At 46.1% G+C, this 17,527-nt stretch overlaps 1 protein-coding gene across 1 annotated transcript in view; it reads left to right on the top strand.

The window, feature by feature from the left end:
* The first annotated feature begins 2,089 nt into the window (after positions 1 to 2,089).
* Positions 2,090 to 17,527, top strand: part of LOC139402478 (receptor tyrosine-protein kinase erbB-4-like) — a 67,709-nt gene continuing 52,271 nt past the window's right edge. The window contains exons 1-3 of the mRNA XM_071146439.1: positions 2,090 to 2,218; positions 8,168 to 8,290; positions 12,722 to 12,820. Coding sequence (XP_071002540.1) covers positions 12,815 to 12,820 — 6 coding nt within the window. The 5' untranslated portion in view covers positions 2,090 to 2,218; positions 8,168 to 8,290; positions 12,722 to 12,814. The remainder of the gene's footprint in view (positions 2,219 to 8,167; positions 8,291 to 12,721; positions 12,821 to 17,527) is intronic.

The raw sequence follows: 17,527 nt of genomic DNA, 5'->3' as shown, positions 1-17,527 counted from the left end.
GGTATTAACAAAACCTGTTGGAGGTATTAAAAAAACCTGTTGGAGGTATTAAAAAAACCTGTTGGAGGTATTGAAAAAACTGTTAGAGGTATTGAAAAAACTGTTAGAGGTATTGAAAAAACTGTTAGAGGTATTGAAAAAACTGTTAGAGGTATTTAAAAAACTGTCAGAGGTATTGAAAAAAAACTGTTAGAGGTATTAAAAAACCTGTTAGAGGTATTGAAAACCCCTGTTAGAGGTATTAAAAAAAACCTGTTGGAGGTATTGAAAACCCCTGTTAGAGGTATTAACAAAACCTGTTGGAGGTATTAACAAAACCTGTTGGAGGTATTAAAAAAACCTGTTGGAGGTACTGAAAAAACTGTCAGAGGTATTGAAAAAAACATTGCTGATTTATTAGATACAAAGGCTACAAAGGCACATAGCTAAAATGAGACTCAATGGACAGAGCTGTATCTCCTCAAGATACACAGTCCTTCATTATGATTAATACTTCACAGTATTTCATTATGTATAATGATACACAGTACTTCATGATGTAACATGTACCATATGGGTCGTGTGGAGGAAAGCTCAGCCCCAACTCGTCCCAATAATACACTAGTGCTACACGCAAAATCAGAAATCATTCTGTCAACCATCAGACTGTCTGAATCCCAGAACAGGAACTAAGTAGTACACTGGGCACGAGGAGGTCTGATCTCTCACTGCAGAAATGAGGCCGTTTATTCTTTGTGGTTAAAGGGTTAAAACAAAAACAACTCAAAGGGTTAAGTTTAGGTCTTCATTAGGAGTGGTTATTAAGGTTAGGGCTAGGGTTTGGGGAAGACTTCAAACAAAATCATTCAAAATTATGTGCAGTTTCCATGAAGTATCATCAAGTAGCCTCCCTGCTTGCTAAAGAATGTGAACTGCAGTGGTGAGAACCAAGGAAGGCAAATATCGACGTCCTCAGGACCTTTTCACACATCCAGAATCGACAGCTCTTTCTTGTGACTTTCTGTCTTTTTGCAAAGCACCATGGGCGATAAAGGATAGTGGGTTGGGTTGATCAGACCCTGGCTTTGTCCCAAATATAACTATATTACCAATACAGGGCTCAACATTTGAGGAGATCCCTATGCACCCTAGTCAGAAGTAGTGCACTGTAAAGGGAAAAGGGTGCCACTGGGGAAACATCACCTGTCTGGGATGACAGGTTGAACAGGAAGAGGTTAGATGAAGAGGGGATGATAAAGGTGTGGTGGTAGGAAGAGATGGAGGGAGGAAGAGATGGAGGGAGGAAGAGATGGAGGGAGGAAAGATGGAGGGAGGAAGAGATGGAGGGAGGAAGAGATGGAGGGAGGAACAGATGGAGGGAGGAAGAGATGGAGGGAGGAGAGATGGAAGAAAGATGAAGGGAGGAAGAGATGGAGGGAGGAAAGATGGAGGGAGGAGGAGATGGAGGGAGGAGGAGATGGAGGGAGGAAGAGATGGAGGGAGGAAGAGATGGAGGGAGGAGAGATGGAGGAAAGATGAAGGGAGGAAGAGATGGAGGAAGGAAGAGATGGAGGGAGGAAAGATGAAGGGAGGAAGAGATGGAGGGAGGAAGAGATGGAGGGAGGAGAAATGGAGGAAAGATGAAGGGAGGAAGAGATGAAGGAAGGAAGAGATGGAGGGAGGAAGAGATGGAGGGAGGAAGAGATGGAGGGAGGAGATTTGGAGGAGGGAGAGATGGATGGAGTGGAGATGGAGGGAGGAAGAGATAGAGGGAGGAAGAGATGGAGGGAGGAGATATGGAGGGAGGAGATATGGAGGGAGGAGATATGGAGGGAGGAGATAGATGGAGGGAGGATATATGGAGGGAGTAGATATGGAAGGAGGAGAGACTCAGATCAGATAGGACCCATTTTTGTCTTGTCTGAAGTGCTACGGGACATGGACATGGTCATGACACACACACACACACACACACACACACACACACACACACACACACACACACACACACACACACACACACACACACACCACACACACACACAGTTCCATAATGGAGCCATACATTTTGGTGACATACGGGCCTGTCTCTTACTCTGTCTGCAGGACGCCCCTCATCGCGGCCGGGGTGATCGGTGCTCTGTTTGTCATCGTCATCGTGGCGCTGAGCGTGGCGGTCTACGTGCGCCGTAAGAGCATCAAGAAGAAGAGGGCTCTGCGCCGCTTCCTGGAGACAGAGGTGAGGGGTCAAGGGTCATCCAGGGTTCATTGTGACTCAACCAATCAGCTCAGGGAATTAGACATTACATTACTATACTGGTGCGGGATTAAGAGTGGATATGATGTGAAGGATTTCACAGCATGTACTTGATGTATTTCTGAAAAGGATACGATCTCTGTAAAACCCTGACATGGTGTTGAACAAGATACAGTACACCTTGTGCTGCACATGTACTCTACACATCATAGTGCACTGTGTCAAAATGGAGTCTTCCAAACTGTTAACTCCACACCTTAGCTTGCTAAACCCTGGACAGAATATTAAGAATATTAATATTAAGTATACAACTACCTCAACATGATGTGTTCTCCATCTCTCATTGTTGGAGCATTGAGATGAAGTTGCAGGGATGTATTACTAGACTGGAGAGTACGCTTGGTATTCATTGGAGGGGATGTGTGTGTGCGTTCACTTGTTAGTGTGTACGCCCGCAGTTGACCTGGCCTCCCAGTTCCATTCCAAAGTAGGAGCTGTCGGGGAGCGTTAGGATCATTTACAGGTGAAACCACAGTGTTATAGACAGCTGTCAGTCTGGAGACATTTACTGCCCCGCCTGCTGCAGTCCCACAACGCTGCAGCACAGAGAGGCTGGCGGAAGAACACATCCATCTCAATCAGTCTTCCTCTGGCAAGGGAGAGTCATATCCATGATCCTGGATGGTGGGGGGGTAGAAATAGGGTCAGGGGGGGTGACGATCTGGGACTACTGCCCAGTCTGCCAAGCCCACCTAAACACACACACAGATGGACACACAAACACACACACCCTATGACCCTAACACATACACTTTGAATACATACCTACTCCCCACCTCTCCCACTCCCCTCCTCCCCACCTCCCCACCTCCCCACCTCTCCCACTCCCCTCCTCCCCACCTCCCCACCTCCCCTCCTCCCCACCTCCCCCACTCCCCTCCTCCCCACCTCCCCACCTCCCCTCCTCCCCGCCTCCCGACCTCCCCACCTCCCCTCCTCCCCACCTCTCCCACTCCCCTCCTCCCCACCTCCCCCACTCCCCACCTCTCCACCTCCCCTCCTCCCCACCTCTCCACCTCCCCTCCTCCCCATACCCCTCCTCCCCACTCCCCTCCTCCCCACCTCGCTATGCTGTAGAGCAGCCCTTGTCCTCTCTGATTGGTTGAAATGAGGGTTTTTGATGTGCTATGCTGTCCAGCAGCCCTTCTCCTCTCTGATTGGTTGAAAGGAGGGTTTTTGATGTGCTATGCTGTCCAGCAGCCCTTCTCCTCTCTGATTGGTTGAAAGGAGGGTTTTTGATGTGCTATGCTGTCCAGCAGCCCTTCTCCTCTCTGATTGGTTGAAAGGAGGGTTTTTGATGTGCTATGCTGTCCAGCAGCCCTTCTCCTCTCTTCTTCTGGCTGATGAAACAGTGAGGTGTTTCAGAGAGAGCTGAGTGAAGTGATTGCACTATTGACAACTAATGATACAGTCAAATCACTGGCCATGAATGGAGAATTTAGAATATCACACCTGTCTTTCTATAGAAGGTTAGAGAGAGAGTGTGAGAGAGAGAGAGTGTGTGAGAGAGAGAGAGTGAGAGAGGGAGAGAGAGAGTGTGAGAGGGAGAGAGAGTGAGAGAGAGAGTGTGAGAGAGAGAGAGAGAGAGTGAGAGAGGGAGAGAGAGAGTGTGAGAGTGAGAGAGAGAGAGAGAGAGAGAGGGAGAGGGAGTGAGAGAGAGAGCGAGAGAGAGAGAGAGAGAGAGAGAGAGAGCGAGAGAGAGAGAGAGAGAGAGAGAGAGAAAGAGAGTGTAAGAGGGAGAGAGAGTGAAAGAGAGAGTGTGTGAGAGACAGAGAGAGAGTGAGAGAGACAGAGACAGAGAGAGTGAGAGAGAGACTGAGAGAGAGAGATAGCGACAGAGAGAGAGTGAGAGAGAGAGTAACAGAGAGAGTAACAGAGAGAGAGACAGAGAGAGAGAGTATCAGAGAGTAACAGAGAGAGTAACAGAGAGAGAGAGAGACAGAGATAGAGAGAGAGTAACAGAGAGAGAGAGACAGTGAGAGAGAGTAACAGAGTAACAGAGAGAGAGAGAGACAGAGAGAGAGAGACAGAGAGAGAGAGTGAGAGAGAGAGTAACAGAGAAAGTAACAGAGAGAGAGACAGAGAGAGAGAGAGAGAGAGAGAGAGTGAGAGATAGAGATGAGACAGAGAGATAGACAGAGATTAGAGAGACAGACAGAGAGACAGAGAGATATCTATATCTCCTCTATATTTCCTCTCAATTCAATTCAATTCAAGGGGCTTCATTAGCATGGGAAACATGTGTTAACATTGCCAAAGCAAGTGAGGTAGATATTATACAAAAGTGAAATAAACAATCAAAATTAACAGTAAACATTACATATACAGAAGTTTCAAAACAATAAAGACATTACAAATGTCATATTATGTATACAGTATATTCAGTGTTGTAATGATGTACAAATGATTAAAGTACAAAAGGGAAAATAAATAAACATAAATATGGGTTGTATTTACAATGGTGTTTGTTCTTCACTGGTTGACCTTTTCTTGTGGCAGCAGGTCACATTTCCTGCTGCTGTGATGGCACACTGTGGAGTTTATCAAAATTGGGTTTGTTTTCAAATTCTTTGTGGATCTGTGTAATCTGAGGGAAATATGTGTCTCTAATATGGTATACATTGGGCAGGAGGTTAGGAAGTGCAGCTCAGTTTCCACCTCATTTTGTGGGCAGTGAGCACATAGCCTGTCTTCTCTTTAAAAGATTGCTTGTCTCTGAGATTGTGTGGAGCTACCAAGGCCTTTCCCAGATTACTCTTTGACCCCTGACCCCTGATTTGAACATTGACTCCTTGTCTGTCTGCTGGAGCAACACTAATAGGTTTAGTTGTCCCGCTGTGCTTGCTCTGTGGGCTCCACCTCCCCTTCTCCTCTGTTCAGAGCCAAGGGGCCATTTCAGCACCACATGCTAGAGTAGCCCAGTGGACAGCTCCCTTGATATCAAGTCAGGTATTAGATGTTCAGTCCCAGGGCACCAGACAGCCCCTCACTGTTCTAGACTCCTAGTCCTTGATTATGTCCAGGTTAACTGGGAATCATCTTTCTTTCATTATTTTCGATTGTTCTCTCTCTCTCTCTCTCTCTCTCTCTCTCTCTCTCTCTCTCTCTCTCTCTCTCTCTCTCTCTCTCTCTCTCTCTCTCTCTCTCTCTCTCTCTCTTGTTCTCTCGTTCTTCGTTCTTCGTTCTCTCTCTCGTTCTCTCTCTTTCTCTCTCTCTCTCTCTCTCTCTCGTTCCCTCTCCCTCTTCCTCTCCCTCTCCCTCTCTCTCTCGTTCTCTCGTTCTCTCTCTCGTTCTCTCTCTCTCTCGTTCTCCCTCTCACTCTCTCTCGCTCTCTCTCTCTCTTTCTCTCTCTATTCCCCCCCTCTCCTTCTCTCTTTCAGTCAATGCTATTGGCTCACTTCCACTAGCAATAGCTCAGGGCTTACATGCTAGATCAGACACATTATAATGACTCTGAATGACGCTGGGTGTGTGTAGTGTGTCATTGCAAAGCCGTGGGCAATGTCATGGACCCCAGTGAACGTCTCAGTAATCCTGCTTTTATATCCTACTGAATATACACTGCTCAAAAAAATAAAGGGAACACTAAAATAACACATCCTAGATCTGAATGAATGAAATATTCTTATTAAATACTTTTTTCTTTACATAGTTGAATGTGCTGACAACAAAATCATACAAAAATTATCAATGGAAATCAAATTTATCAACCCATGGAGGTCTGGATTTGGAGTCACACTCAAAATTAAAGTGGAAAACCACACTACAGGCTGATCCAACTGATGTAATGTCCTTAAAACAAGTCAAAATGAGGCTCAGTAGTGTGTGTGGCCTCTGCGTGCCTGTATGACCTGCCTACAACGCCTGGGCATGCTCCTGATGAGGTGGCGGATGGTCTCCTGAGGGATCTCCTCCCAGACCTGGACTAAAGCATCCGCCAACTCCTGGACAGTCTGTGGTGCAACGTGGCGTTGGTGGATGGAGCGAGACATGATGTCCCAGATGTGCTCAATTGGATTCAGGTCTGGGGAACGGGCGGGCCAGTCCATAGCATCAATGTCTTCCTCTTGCAGGAACTGCTGACACACTCCAGCCACATGAGGTCTAGCATTGTCTTGCATTAGGAGGAACCCAGGGCCAACCGCACCAGCATATGGTCTCACAAGGGGTCTGAGGATGTCATCTCGGTACCTAATGGCAGTCAGGCTACCTCTGGCGAGCACATGGAGGGCTGTGCGCCCCCCCAAAGAAATGCCACCCCACACCATGACTGACCCACCGCCAAACCGGTCATGCTGGAGGATGTTGCAGGCAGCAGAACGTTCTCCACGGCGTCTCCAGACTCTGTCACGTCTGTCACGTGCTCAGTGTGAACCTGCTTTCATCTGTGAAGAGCACAGGGCGCCAGTGGCGAATTTGCCAATCTTGGTGTTCTCTGGCAAATGCCAAACGTCCTGCACGGTGTTGGGCTGTAAGCACAACCCCCACCTGTGGATGTCGGGCCCTCATACCACCCTCATGGAGTCTGTTTCTGACCGTTTGAGCAGACACATGCACATTTGTGGCCTGCTGGAGGACATTTTGCAGGGCTCTGGCAGTGCTCCTCCTTGCACAAAGGCGGAGGTAGCGGTCCTGCTGCTGGGTTGTTGCCCTCCTACGGCCTCCTCCACGTCTCCTGATGTACTGGCCTGTCTCCTGGTAGCTCCATGCTCTTGACACTACGCTGACAGACACAGCAAACCTTCTTGCCACAGCTCGCACAGTGAACAGAGAGACACACACAGTGAACAGAGAGAGAGACACACACAGTGAACAGAGAGACACACACAGTGAACAGAGAGACACACACAGTGAACAGAGAGACACACACAGTGAACAGAGAGAGACACACACACAGTGAACAGAGAGAGACACACACAGTGAACAGAGAGACACACACAGTGAACAGAGAGACACACACAGTGAACAGAGAGACACACACAGTGAACAGAGAGAGAGACACACACAGTGAACAGAGAGAGAGACACAGACAGTGAACAGAGAGACACACACAGTGAACAGAGACACACACAGTGAACAGAGAGACACACACACACAGCGAACAGAGAGACACACACACACACAGCGAACAGAGAGACACAAACAGCGAACAGAGAGACACACACAGTGAACAGAGACACACATACACACAGCGAACAGAGAGACACACACACAGTGAACAGAGACACACACACACAGCGAACAGAGAGACACACACACACAGTGAACAGAGAGACACACACACACACAGTGAACAGAGAGACACACACACACACAGTGAACAGAGACACACACACACACAGCGAACAGAGAGACACAGACACAGTGAACAGAGAGACACACATAGTGAACAGAGAGACACACACACAGTTAACAGAGAGACACACACACACACACAGCGAACAGAGAGACACACACACACACACACAGCGAACAGAGACACACACACACACACAGTGAACAGAGAGACACACACACACAGTGAACAGAGACACACACACAGTGAACAGAGAGACACACACACAGTGAACAGAGAGACACACACACACAGTGAACAGAGAGACACACACAGTGAACAGAGAGACACACACAGTGAACAGAGAAACACACACACTGACTGACAGATATATGTTCTCATTATGGTGTTTGATGACCGATGTTGAGCTGGTTGATTATGTCGGTGATAAACCTATATGAAGGGCCCTGATAGGCTGATTGGCTCATTAAGATATGTATTGATTGGTCGGCTGATGGAGGTATTGACCATGTGTGTGTGTGCCTCCCGGTGTGTGTGTGTGTTTGTATGTGTATGTGTGTGTGTGTGTGTTCCAGTTGGTGGAGCCCCTGACCCCTAGCGGCACTGCCCCCAACCAGGCCCAGCTTCGTATCCTCAAAGAGACAGAGCTCAAGAGGGTTAAGATCCTCGGCTCGGGAGCCTTCGGAACCGTCCACAAGGTACGGTTGATTGTGCCTCTGTTTGTGAGTGTGCCTCTGTTTGTGAGTGGGCCTCTGTTTGTGAGTGTGTCTCTGTTTGTGAGTGGGCCTCTGTTTGTGAGTGTGTCTCTGTTTGTGAGTGTGTCTCTGTTTGTGAGTGTGCCTCTGTTTGTGAGTGGGCCTCTGTTTGTGAGAATGCTTCTGTTTGTGAATGTGTCTCTGTTTGTGAGTGGGCCTCTGTTTGTGAGTGGGCCTCTGTTTGTGAGTGGGCCTCTGTTTGTGAGTGTGCCTCTGTTTGTGAGTGGGCCTCTGTTTGTGAGTGTGCCTCTGTTTGTGAGTGGGCCTCTGTTTGTGAGTGGGCCTCTGTTTGTGAGTGTGCTTCTGTTTGTGAGTGGGCCTCTGTTTGTGAGTGGGCCTCTGTTTGTGAGTGGATCTCTGTTTGTGAGTGGGCCTCTGTTTGTGAGTGTGCCTCTGTTTGTGAGTGGGCCTCTGTTTGTGAGTGTGCCTCTGTTTGTGAATATGCCTCTGTTTGTGAGTGGGCCTCTGTTTGTGAGTGTGCCTCTGTTTGTGAGTATGCCTCTGTTTGTGAGTGTGTCTCTGTTTGTGAGTGGGCCTCTGTTTGTGAGTGTGCCTCTGTTTGTGAGTGGGCCTCTGTTTGTGAGTGGGCCTCTGTGCCTGTAATTATTTGTGGTTAATGTTTCTGTCCTGATATGATGGATGACAGTGTGACTGTGTGTTATACTGTGTATGACTGTGTATAATACTGTGTATGAGTGTGTAATAGTGTGTATGACTGTGTGTAATACTGTGTATGACTGTGTGTAATACTGTGTATGACTGTGTGTAATAATGTGTATGACTGTGTGTAATACTGCATATGACTGTGTGTAATACTGCGTATGACTGTGTGTAATACTGTGTATGACTGTGTGTAATACTGCGTATGACTGTGTGTAATACTGTGAATGACCGTGTGTAATACTGTGTATGACTGTGTGTAATACTGTGTATGACTGTGTGTAATACTGTGTGTAATACTGTGTATGACTGTGTGTAATGCTGTGTGTAATATTGTGTATGACTGTGTGTAATACTGTGTATGACTGTGTATAATACTGTGTATGAGTGTGTAATAGTGTGTATGACTGTGTGTAATACTGTGTATGACTGTGTGTAATACTGTGTATGACTGTGTGTAATAATGTGTATGACTGTGTGTAATACTGCATATGACTGTGTGTAATACTGCTATGACTGTGTGTAATACTGTGTATGACTGTGTGTAATACTGCGTATGACTGTGTGTAATACTGTGAATGACCGTGTGTAATACTGTGTATGACTGTGTGTAATACTGTGTATGACTGTGTGTAATACTGTGTGTAATACTGTGTATGACTGTGTGTAATGCTGTGTGTAATATTGTGTATGACTGTGTGTAATACTGTGTATGACTGTGTGTAATACTGTGTATGACTGTGTGTAATACTGTGTATGACTGTGTGTAATACTGTGTATGACTGTGTGTAATACTGTGTATGACTGTGTGTAATATTGTGTATGACTGTGTGTAATACTGTGTATGACTGTGTGTAATACTGTGTATGACTGTGTGTAATACTGTGTATGACTGTGTGTAATACTGTGTATGACTGTGTGTAATACTGTGTATGACTGTGTGTAATACTGTGTATGACTGTGTGTAATACTGTGTATGACTGTGTGTAATACTGTGTATGACTGTGTGTAATACTGTGTATGACTGTGTGTAATACTGTGTATGACTGTGTGTAATACTGTGTATGACTGTGTGTAATACTGTGTATGACTGTGTGTAGTACTGTGTATGACTGTGTGTAATACTGTGTATGACTGTGTGTAATACTGTGTATGACTGTGTGTAGTACTGTGTATGACTGTGTGTAATACTGTGTATGACTGTGTGTAATACTGTGTATGACTGTGTGTAATACTGTGTGTAATACTGTGTATGACTGTGTGTAATAATGTGTGTAATACTGTGTATGACTGTGTGTAATACTGTGTATGACTGTGTGTAATACTGTGTATGACTGTGTGTAATACTGTGTGTAATACTGTGTATGACTGTGTGTAATACTGTGTGTAATACTGTGTATGACTGTGTGTAATACTGTGTATGACTGTGTGTAGTACTGTGTATGACTGTGTGTAATACTGTGTATGACTGTGTGTAATACTGTGTATGACTGTGTGTAATACTGTGTATGACTGTGTGTAATACTGTGTATGACTGTGTGTAATACTGTGTATGACTGTGTGTAATACTGTGTATGACTGTGTGTAATACTGTGTATGAATGTGTGTAATACTGTGTATGACTGTGTGTAATACTGTGTATGACTGTGTGTAATACTGTGTATGACTGTGTGTAATACTGTGTATGACTGTGTGTAATACTGTGTATGACTGTGTGTAATACTGTGTATGACTGTGTGTAATACTGTGTATGACTGTGTGTAGTACTGTGTATGACTGTGTGTAATACTGTGTATGACTGTGTGTAATACTGTGTATGACTGTGTGTAGTACTGTGTATGACTGTGTGTAATACTGTGTATGACTGTGTGTAATACTGTGTATGACTGTGTGTAATACTGTGTGTAATACTGTGTATGACTGTGTGTAATAATGTGTGTAATACTGTGTATGACTGTGTGTAATACTGTGTATGACTGTGTGTAGTACTGTGTATGACTGTGTGTAATACTGTGTATGACTGTGTGTAATACTGTGTATGACTGTGTGTAATACTGTGTATGACTGTGTGTAATACTGTGTATGACTGTGTGTAATACTGTGTATGACTGTGTGTAGTACTGTGTATGACTGTGTGTAATACTGTGTATGACTGTGTGTAATACTGTGTATGACTGTGTGTAATACTGTGTGTAATACTGTGTATAACTGTGTGTAATACTGTGTGTAATACTGTGTATGACTGTGTGTAATACTGTGTATGACTGTGTGTAGTACTGTGTATGACTGTGTGTAATACTGTGTATGACTGTGTGTAATACTGTGTATGACTGTGTGTAGTACTGTGTGTAATACTGTGTATGACTTTGTGTAATACTGTGTATGACTGTGTGTAATACTGTGTGTGACTGTGTGTAGTACTGTGTATGACTGTGTGTAATACTGTGTAATACTGTGTGTAATACTGTGTATGACTGTATGTAATACTGTGTATGACTGTGTGTAGTACTGTGTATGACTGTGTGTAATACTGTGTATGACTGTGTGTAATACTGTGTATGACTGTGTGTAATACTGTGTATGACTGTGTGTAATACTGTGTATGACTGTGTGTAATACTGTGTATGACTGTGTGTAATACTGTGTATGACTGTGTTTAGTACTGTGTATGACTGTGTGTAATACTGTGTATGACTGTGTGTAATACTGTGTATGACTGTGTGTAATACTGTGTGTAATACTGTGTATGACTGTGTGTAATACTGTGTGTAATACTGTGTATGACTGTGTGTAATACTGTGTATGATTGTGTGTAGTACTGTGTATGACTGTGTGTAATACTGTGTATGACTGTGTGTAATACTGTGTATGACTGTGTGTAATACTGTGTGTAATACTGTGTATGACTGTGTGTAATACTGTGTGTAATACTGTGTATGACTGTGTGTAATACTGTGTATGACTGTGTGTAGTAATGTGTATGACTGTGTGTAATACTGTGTATGACTGTGTGTAATACTGTGTATGACTGTGTGTAGTACTGTGTTTAATACTGTGTATGACTTTGTGTAATACTGTGTGTAATACTGTGTATGACTGTGTGTAATACTGTGTATGACTGTGTGTAGTACTGTGTATGACTGTGTGTAATACTGTGTATGACTGTGTGTAATACTGTGTGTAATACTGTGTATGACTGTGTGTAATACTGTGTGTAATACTGTGTATGACTGTGTGTAATACTGTGTATGACTGTGTGTAGTACTGTGTATGACTGTGTGTAATACTGTGTATGACTGTGTGTAATACTGTGTATGACTGTGTGTAATACTGTGTGTAATACTGTGTATGACTGTGTGTAATACTGTGTGTAATACTGTGTATGACTGTGTGTAATACTGTGTATGACTGTGTGTAATACTGTGTATGACTGTGTGTAATACTGTGTATGACTGTGTGTAATACTTTGTATGACTGTGTGTAATACTGTGTATGACTGTGTGTAATACTGTGTATGACTGTGTGTAATACTGCGTATGACTGTGTGTAATACTGTGTATGACAGGGAGCGGCTGTCTTTTTTCATTATTTCTGACATTGCTTCTATTCTCTGAGATTGTGGGAAGGGTTTATGTGTCTCCTTTCAGTGTGTTAAAGTGTGTCGATATGTCCATAGGAGTTTGTGTTTAACAGTGATTTGCCTGTGTGTTTCAGGGTATCTGGGTCCCAGAGGGAGAGACAGTAAAGATCCCAGTGGCCATAAAGATCCTGAACGAGGCTACGGGGCCCAAAGCAAACGTGGAGTTCATGGACGTGAGTATTACACCACAGCTGTGTGTGTGTGTGTGTGTGTGTGTGTGTGTGTGTGTGTGTTCGTGTGTGTGTTTGTGTGTGTGTGTGTGTGTGTGTGTGTGTGTGTGTGTTCGTGTGTGTATTACACACATATGATATTGTCTTCTCTGAGGTATTAGTTGAGCTCATTCCATCTTCTGAACCCTCAGTCTAGTCAGGTTGATCCGTTCAGCCCAGAAACTCCTCCCCCCTGCTTAATGCCTGGCATGTAGTCTAATGCACCAGGTCTGTTCACATCACCAGGTGTTTATATGACATACAGCCTTGTCTGGATCACTGGGTAGAGGGTATGCAGGGAAGAGGACAGAGGGAGAGCCAAGCCTGGGTTGGGGGTAGGATAGAGGATGGGGTAGGATAGAGGATGGGGTTTGGGTTAGGGGATGGGGTTGGATAGAGTATGGGGTAGGATAGAGGATGGGGTAGGATAGAGGATGGGGTAGGATAGAGGATGGGGTTGGGGTAGGATAGAGGATTGGGTAGGGGTAGAGGATGGGGTATGGAATAGAGGATTGGGTAGGGGTTAGAGGATGGGGTAGAGAATAGAGGATGGAGTATGGATTATAGGATGGGGTAGGATAGAGGATGGGGTAGGATAGAGGATGGGGTTGGGGTTAGAGGATGGGGTAGGATAGAGGATGGGGTTGGGGGTAGGATAGAGGATGGGGTAGGGTAGATAATGTAGGGATTAGAGAATGGGGTAGGATAGGGGATGGGGTAGGGGTTAGAGGATGTGGTAGGATAGGGGATGGGGTAGGGTAGATAAGGTAGGGGTTAGAGAATGGGGTAGGATAGGGGATGGGGTAGGGGTTAGAGGATGTGGTAAGATAGGGGATGGGGTAGGGTAGATAAGGTAGGGATTAGAGAATGGGGTAGGATAGGGGATGGGGTAGGGGTTAGAGGATGTGGTAGGATAGGGGATTGGGTAGGGGTTAGAGGATGTGGTAGGATAGGGAATGGGGTAGGGGTTAGAGGATGTGGTAGGATAGGGGATGGGGTAAGAAAGACGATGGGGTAAGGTGGAGGAATGGGGTAGGGTCTATCAAGCATGCTGGTTGGAGAGAGAGACATTTTGCCAAACCTAATTGAAAAGCCCCATCCTCTCTTCCTTCTCCCTCCTTCCTGTCTCCCAGTGGATGGCGTTGAACATCCAGAGCCCACATGGCTCCCCAGTTTTAAACTGCAATCTAAAAGCAGGCCCACAGGCTGCCACTGGGACAGTTAGAGACAGACCAGGAGCCAGCAAGCTGTTCTCCCTCACACACACACACACACACACACACACACAAACACACACACACTGCTTAGCATCATTCACTATCTGGAAGTGTGTGTGTGTGTGTGTGTGTGTGTGTGTGTGTGTGTGTGTGTGTGTGTGTGTGTGTGTGTGTGTGTGTGTGTGTGTGTGTTGGAATAGTTGGAATAATTCAATATTATTCTATATTACTAACTCTATATAACTCTATATTACTCATAACGACACTCATGAACACTATCATAAACTTAAAACACACGCACAGCTTTGCATCCCTGGGCCTGTGCCAGTCTATCCCTGGGCCTGTGCCAGTCTATCCCTGGGGCTGTGCCAGTCTATCCCTGGGGCTGTGCCAGTCTATCCCTGGGGCTGTGCCAGTCTATCCCTGGGCCTGTGCCAGTCTATCCCTGAGGCTGTGCCAGTCTATCCCTGGGCCTGTGCCATTCTATCCCTGGGCCTGTGCCAGTCTATCCCTGTGTGTGTGTGTGCGTGTGTGTGTGCGTGTGTGTGTGTGTGTGTGGGGGGGGAAGCGTAGAAGTCAGGGGGCTGGTAATGGAGGTCACCGCTCAGGAGGATAAGAGAGATATCCCCAAACACACACACACACACACACACACACACACACACACACACACACACACACACACACGCCACCTCATATATATTATCCCTCATATCCTAGTACACTCCTTTCTAACAACTGTCAGAGCCTCCTGTCACACAACAGACTCACAAAGCCACTTGTTTCCTCCTGTGTGAGTGTCGGGTTCAGACTTCCACGACCATATCTGGCTGTCCTCTGGGCTTGTATAATGTGCAGATGTAATGCTGATACTTTACCCTGGTGTTAAATCAGGGCACTGTCGGTGCCAAAAGAACCTCTCTACTGCCTGCACTGTGCCGGGATTCATCTACTCTCCACCGCTGAGCCACTCTCACCTCCTTTAGAATCTAAATGTAAAGGCCCTTCATCTATCAAGCCCACAGAAGCTTCAAAATACCCTGCTCTTTGTGCAGAGAATGTAGAAGTCAGCCAGGCTGTGTGTAACTAGAGTAGAAGTCAGCCAGGCTGTGTGTAACTAGAGTAGAAGTCAGCCAAGCTGTGTGTAACTAGAGTACAAGTCAGCCAGGCTGTGTGTAACTAGAGTAGAAGTCAGCCAGGCTGTGTGTAACTAGAGTAGAAGTCAGCCAGGCTGTGTGCAACTAGAGTAGAAGTCAGCCAGGCTGTGTGTAACTAGAGTAGAAGTCAGCCAGGCTGTGTGTAACTAGAGTAGAAGTCAGCCAGGCTGTGTGCAACTAGAGTAGAAGTCAGCCAGGCTGTGTGCAACTAGAGTAGAAGTCAGCCAGGCTGTGTGTAGCTAGAGTAGAAGTCAGCCAGGCTGTGTGCAACTAGAGTAGAAGTCAGCCAGGCTGTGTGCAACTAGAGTAGAAGTCAGCCAGGCTGTGTGTAGCTAGAGTAGAAGTCAGCCAGGCTGTGTGTAACTAGAGTAGAAGTCAGCCAGGCTGTGTGTAACTAGAGTAGAAGTCAGCCAGGCTGTGTGCAACTAGAGTAGAAGTCAGCCAGGCTGTGTGTAACTAGAGTAGAAGTCAGCCAGGCTGTGTGCAACTAGAGTAGAAGTCAGCCAGGCTGTGTGTAACTAGAGTAGAAGTCAGCCAGGCTGTGTGCAGCTAGAGTAGAAGTTAGCCAGGCTGTGTGTAACTAGAGTAGAAGTCAGCCAGGCTGTGTGTAACTAGAGTAGAAGTCAGCCAGGCTGTGTGCAACTAGAGTAGAAGTCAGCCAGGCTGTGTGCAACTAGAGTAGAAGTCAGCCAGGCTGTGTGCAACTAGAGTAGAAGTCAGCCAGGCTGTGTGCAACTAGAGTAGAAGTCAGCCAGGCTGTGTGTAACTAGAGTAGAAGTCAGGCAGGCTGTGTGTAACTAGAGTAGAAGTCAGCCAGGCTGTGTGTAACTAGAGTAGAAGTCAGCCAGGCTGTGTGTAACTAGAGTAGAAGTCAGCCAGGCTGTGTGCAACTAGAGTAGAAGTCAGCCAGGCTGTGTGTAACTAGAGTAGAAGTCAGCCAGGCTGTGTGTAACTAGAGTAGAAGTTAGCCAGGCTGTGTGTAACTAGAGTAGAAGTCAGCCAGGCTGTGTGCAACTAGAGTAGAAGTCAGCCAGGCTGTGTGTAACTAGAGTAGAAGTCAGCCAGGCTGTGTGCAACTAGAGTAGAAGTCAGCCAGGCTGTGTGCAACTAGAGTAGAAGTCAGCCAGGCTGTGTGTAGCTAGAGTAGAAGTCAGCCAGGCTGTGTGTAACTAGAGTAGAAGTCAGCCAGGCTGTGTGTAACTAGAGTAGAAGTCAGCCAGGCTGTGTGCAACTAGAGTAGAAGACAGCCAGGCTGTGTGTAACTAGAGAAGAAGTCAGCCAGGCTGTGTGTAGCTAGAGTAGAAGTTAGCCAGGCTGTGTGTAACTAGAGTAGAAGTCAGCCAGGCTGTGTGTAACTAGAGTAGAAGTCAGCCAGGCTGTGTGCAACTAGAGTAGAAGTCTGCCAGGCTGTGTGCAACTAGAGTAGAAGTCAGCCAGGCTGTGTGCAACTAGAGTAGAAGTCAGCCAGGCTGTGTGCAACTAGAGTAGAAGTCAGCCAGGCTGTGTGTAACTAGAGTAGAAGTCAGCCAGGCTGTGTGTAACTAGAGTAGAAGTCAGCCAGGCTGTGTGTAACTAGAGTAGAAGTCAGCCAGGCTGTGTGCAACTAGAGTAGAAGTCAGCCAGGCTGTGTGTAACTAGAGTAGAAGTCAGCCAGGCTGTGTGTAACTAGAGTAGAAGTTAGCCAGGCTGTGTGTAACTAGAGTAGAAGTCAGCCAGGCTGTGTGTAACTAGAGTAGAAGTCAGCCAGGCTGTGTGCAACTAGAGTAGAAGTCAGCCAGGCTGTGTGCAACTAGAATTGAAGTCAGCCAGGCTGTGTGCAACTAGAGTAGAAGTCAGCCAGGCTGTGTGCAACTAGAGTAGAAGTCAGCCAGGCTGTGTGTAACTAGAGTAGAAGTCAGCCAGGCTGTGTGTAACTAGAGTAGAAGTCAGCCAGGCTGTGTGTAACTAGAGTAGAAGTCAGCCAGGCTGTGTGCAACTAGAGTAGAAGTCAGCCAGGCTGTGTGTAACTAGAGTAGAAGTCAGCCAGGCTGTGTGCAACTAGAGTAGAAGTCAGCCAGGCTGTGTGCAACTAGAGTAGAAGTCAGCCAGGCTGTGTGCAACTAGAGTAGAAGTCAGCCAGGCTGTGTGTAACTAGAGTAGAAGTCAGCCAGGCTGTGTGCAACTAGAGTAGAAGTCAGCCAGGCTGTGTGTAACTAGAGTAGAAGTCAGCCAGGCTGTGTGTAACTAGAGTAGAAGTCAGCCAGGCTGTGTGTAACTAGAGTAGAAGTCAGCCAGGCTGTGTGTAACTAGAGTAGAAG

The sequence above is a fragment of the Oncorhynchus clarkii genome, unplaced genomic scaffold (assembly GCF_045791955.1).
Source record: "Oncorhynchus clarkii lewisi isolate Uvic-CL-2024 unplaced genomic scaffold, UVic_Ocla_1.0 unplaced_contig_8839_pilon_pilon, whole genome shotgun sequence".
Taxonomy (NCBI): Eukaryota; Metazoa; Chordata; class Actinopteri; order Salmoniformes; family Salmonidae; genus Oncorhynchus; species Oncorhynchus clarkii.
Note: the sequence above shows the minus strand (reverse complement) of the source record. Positions and strands in the feature narration are given on the sequence as shown.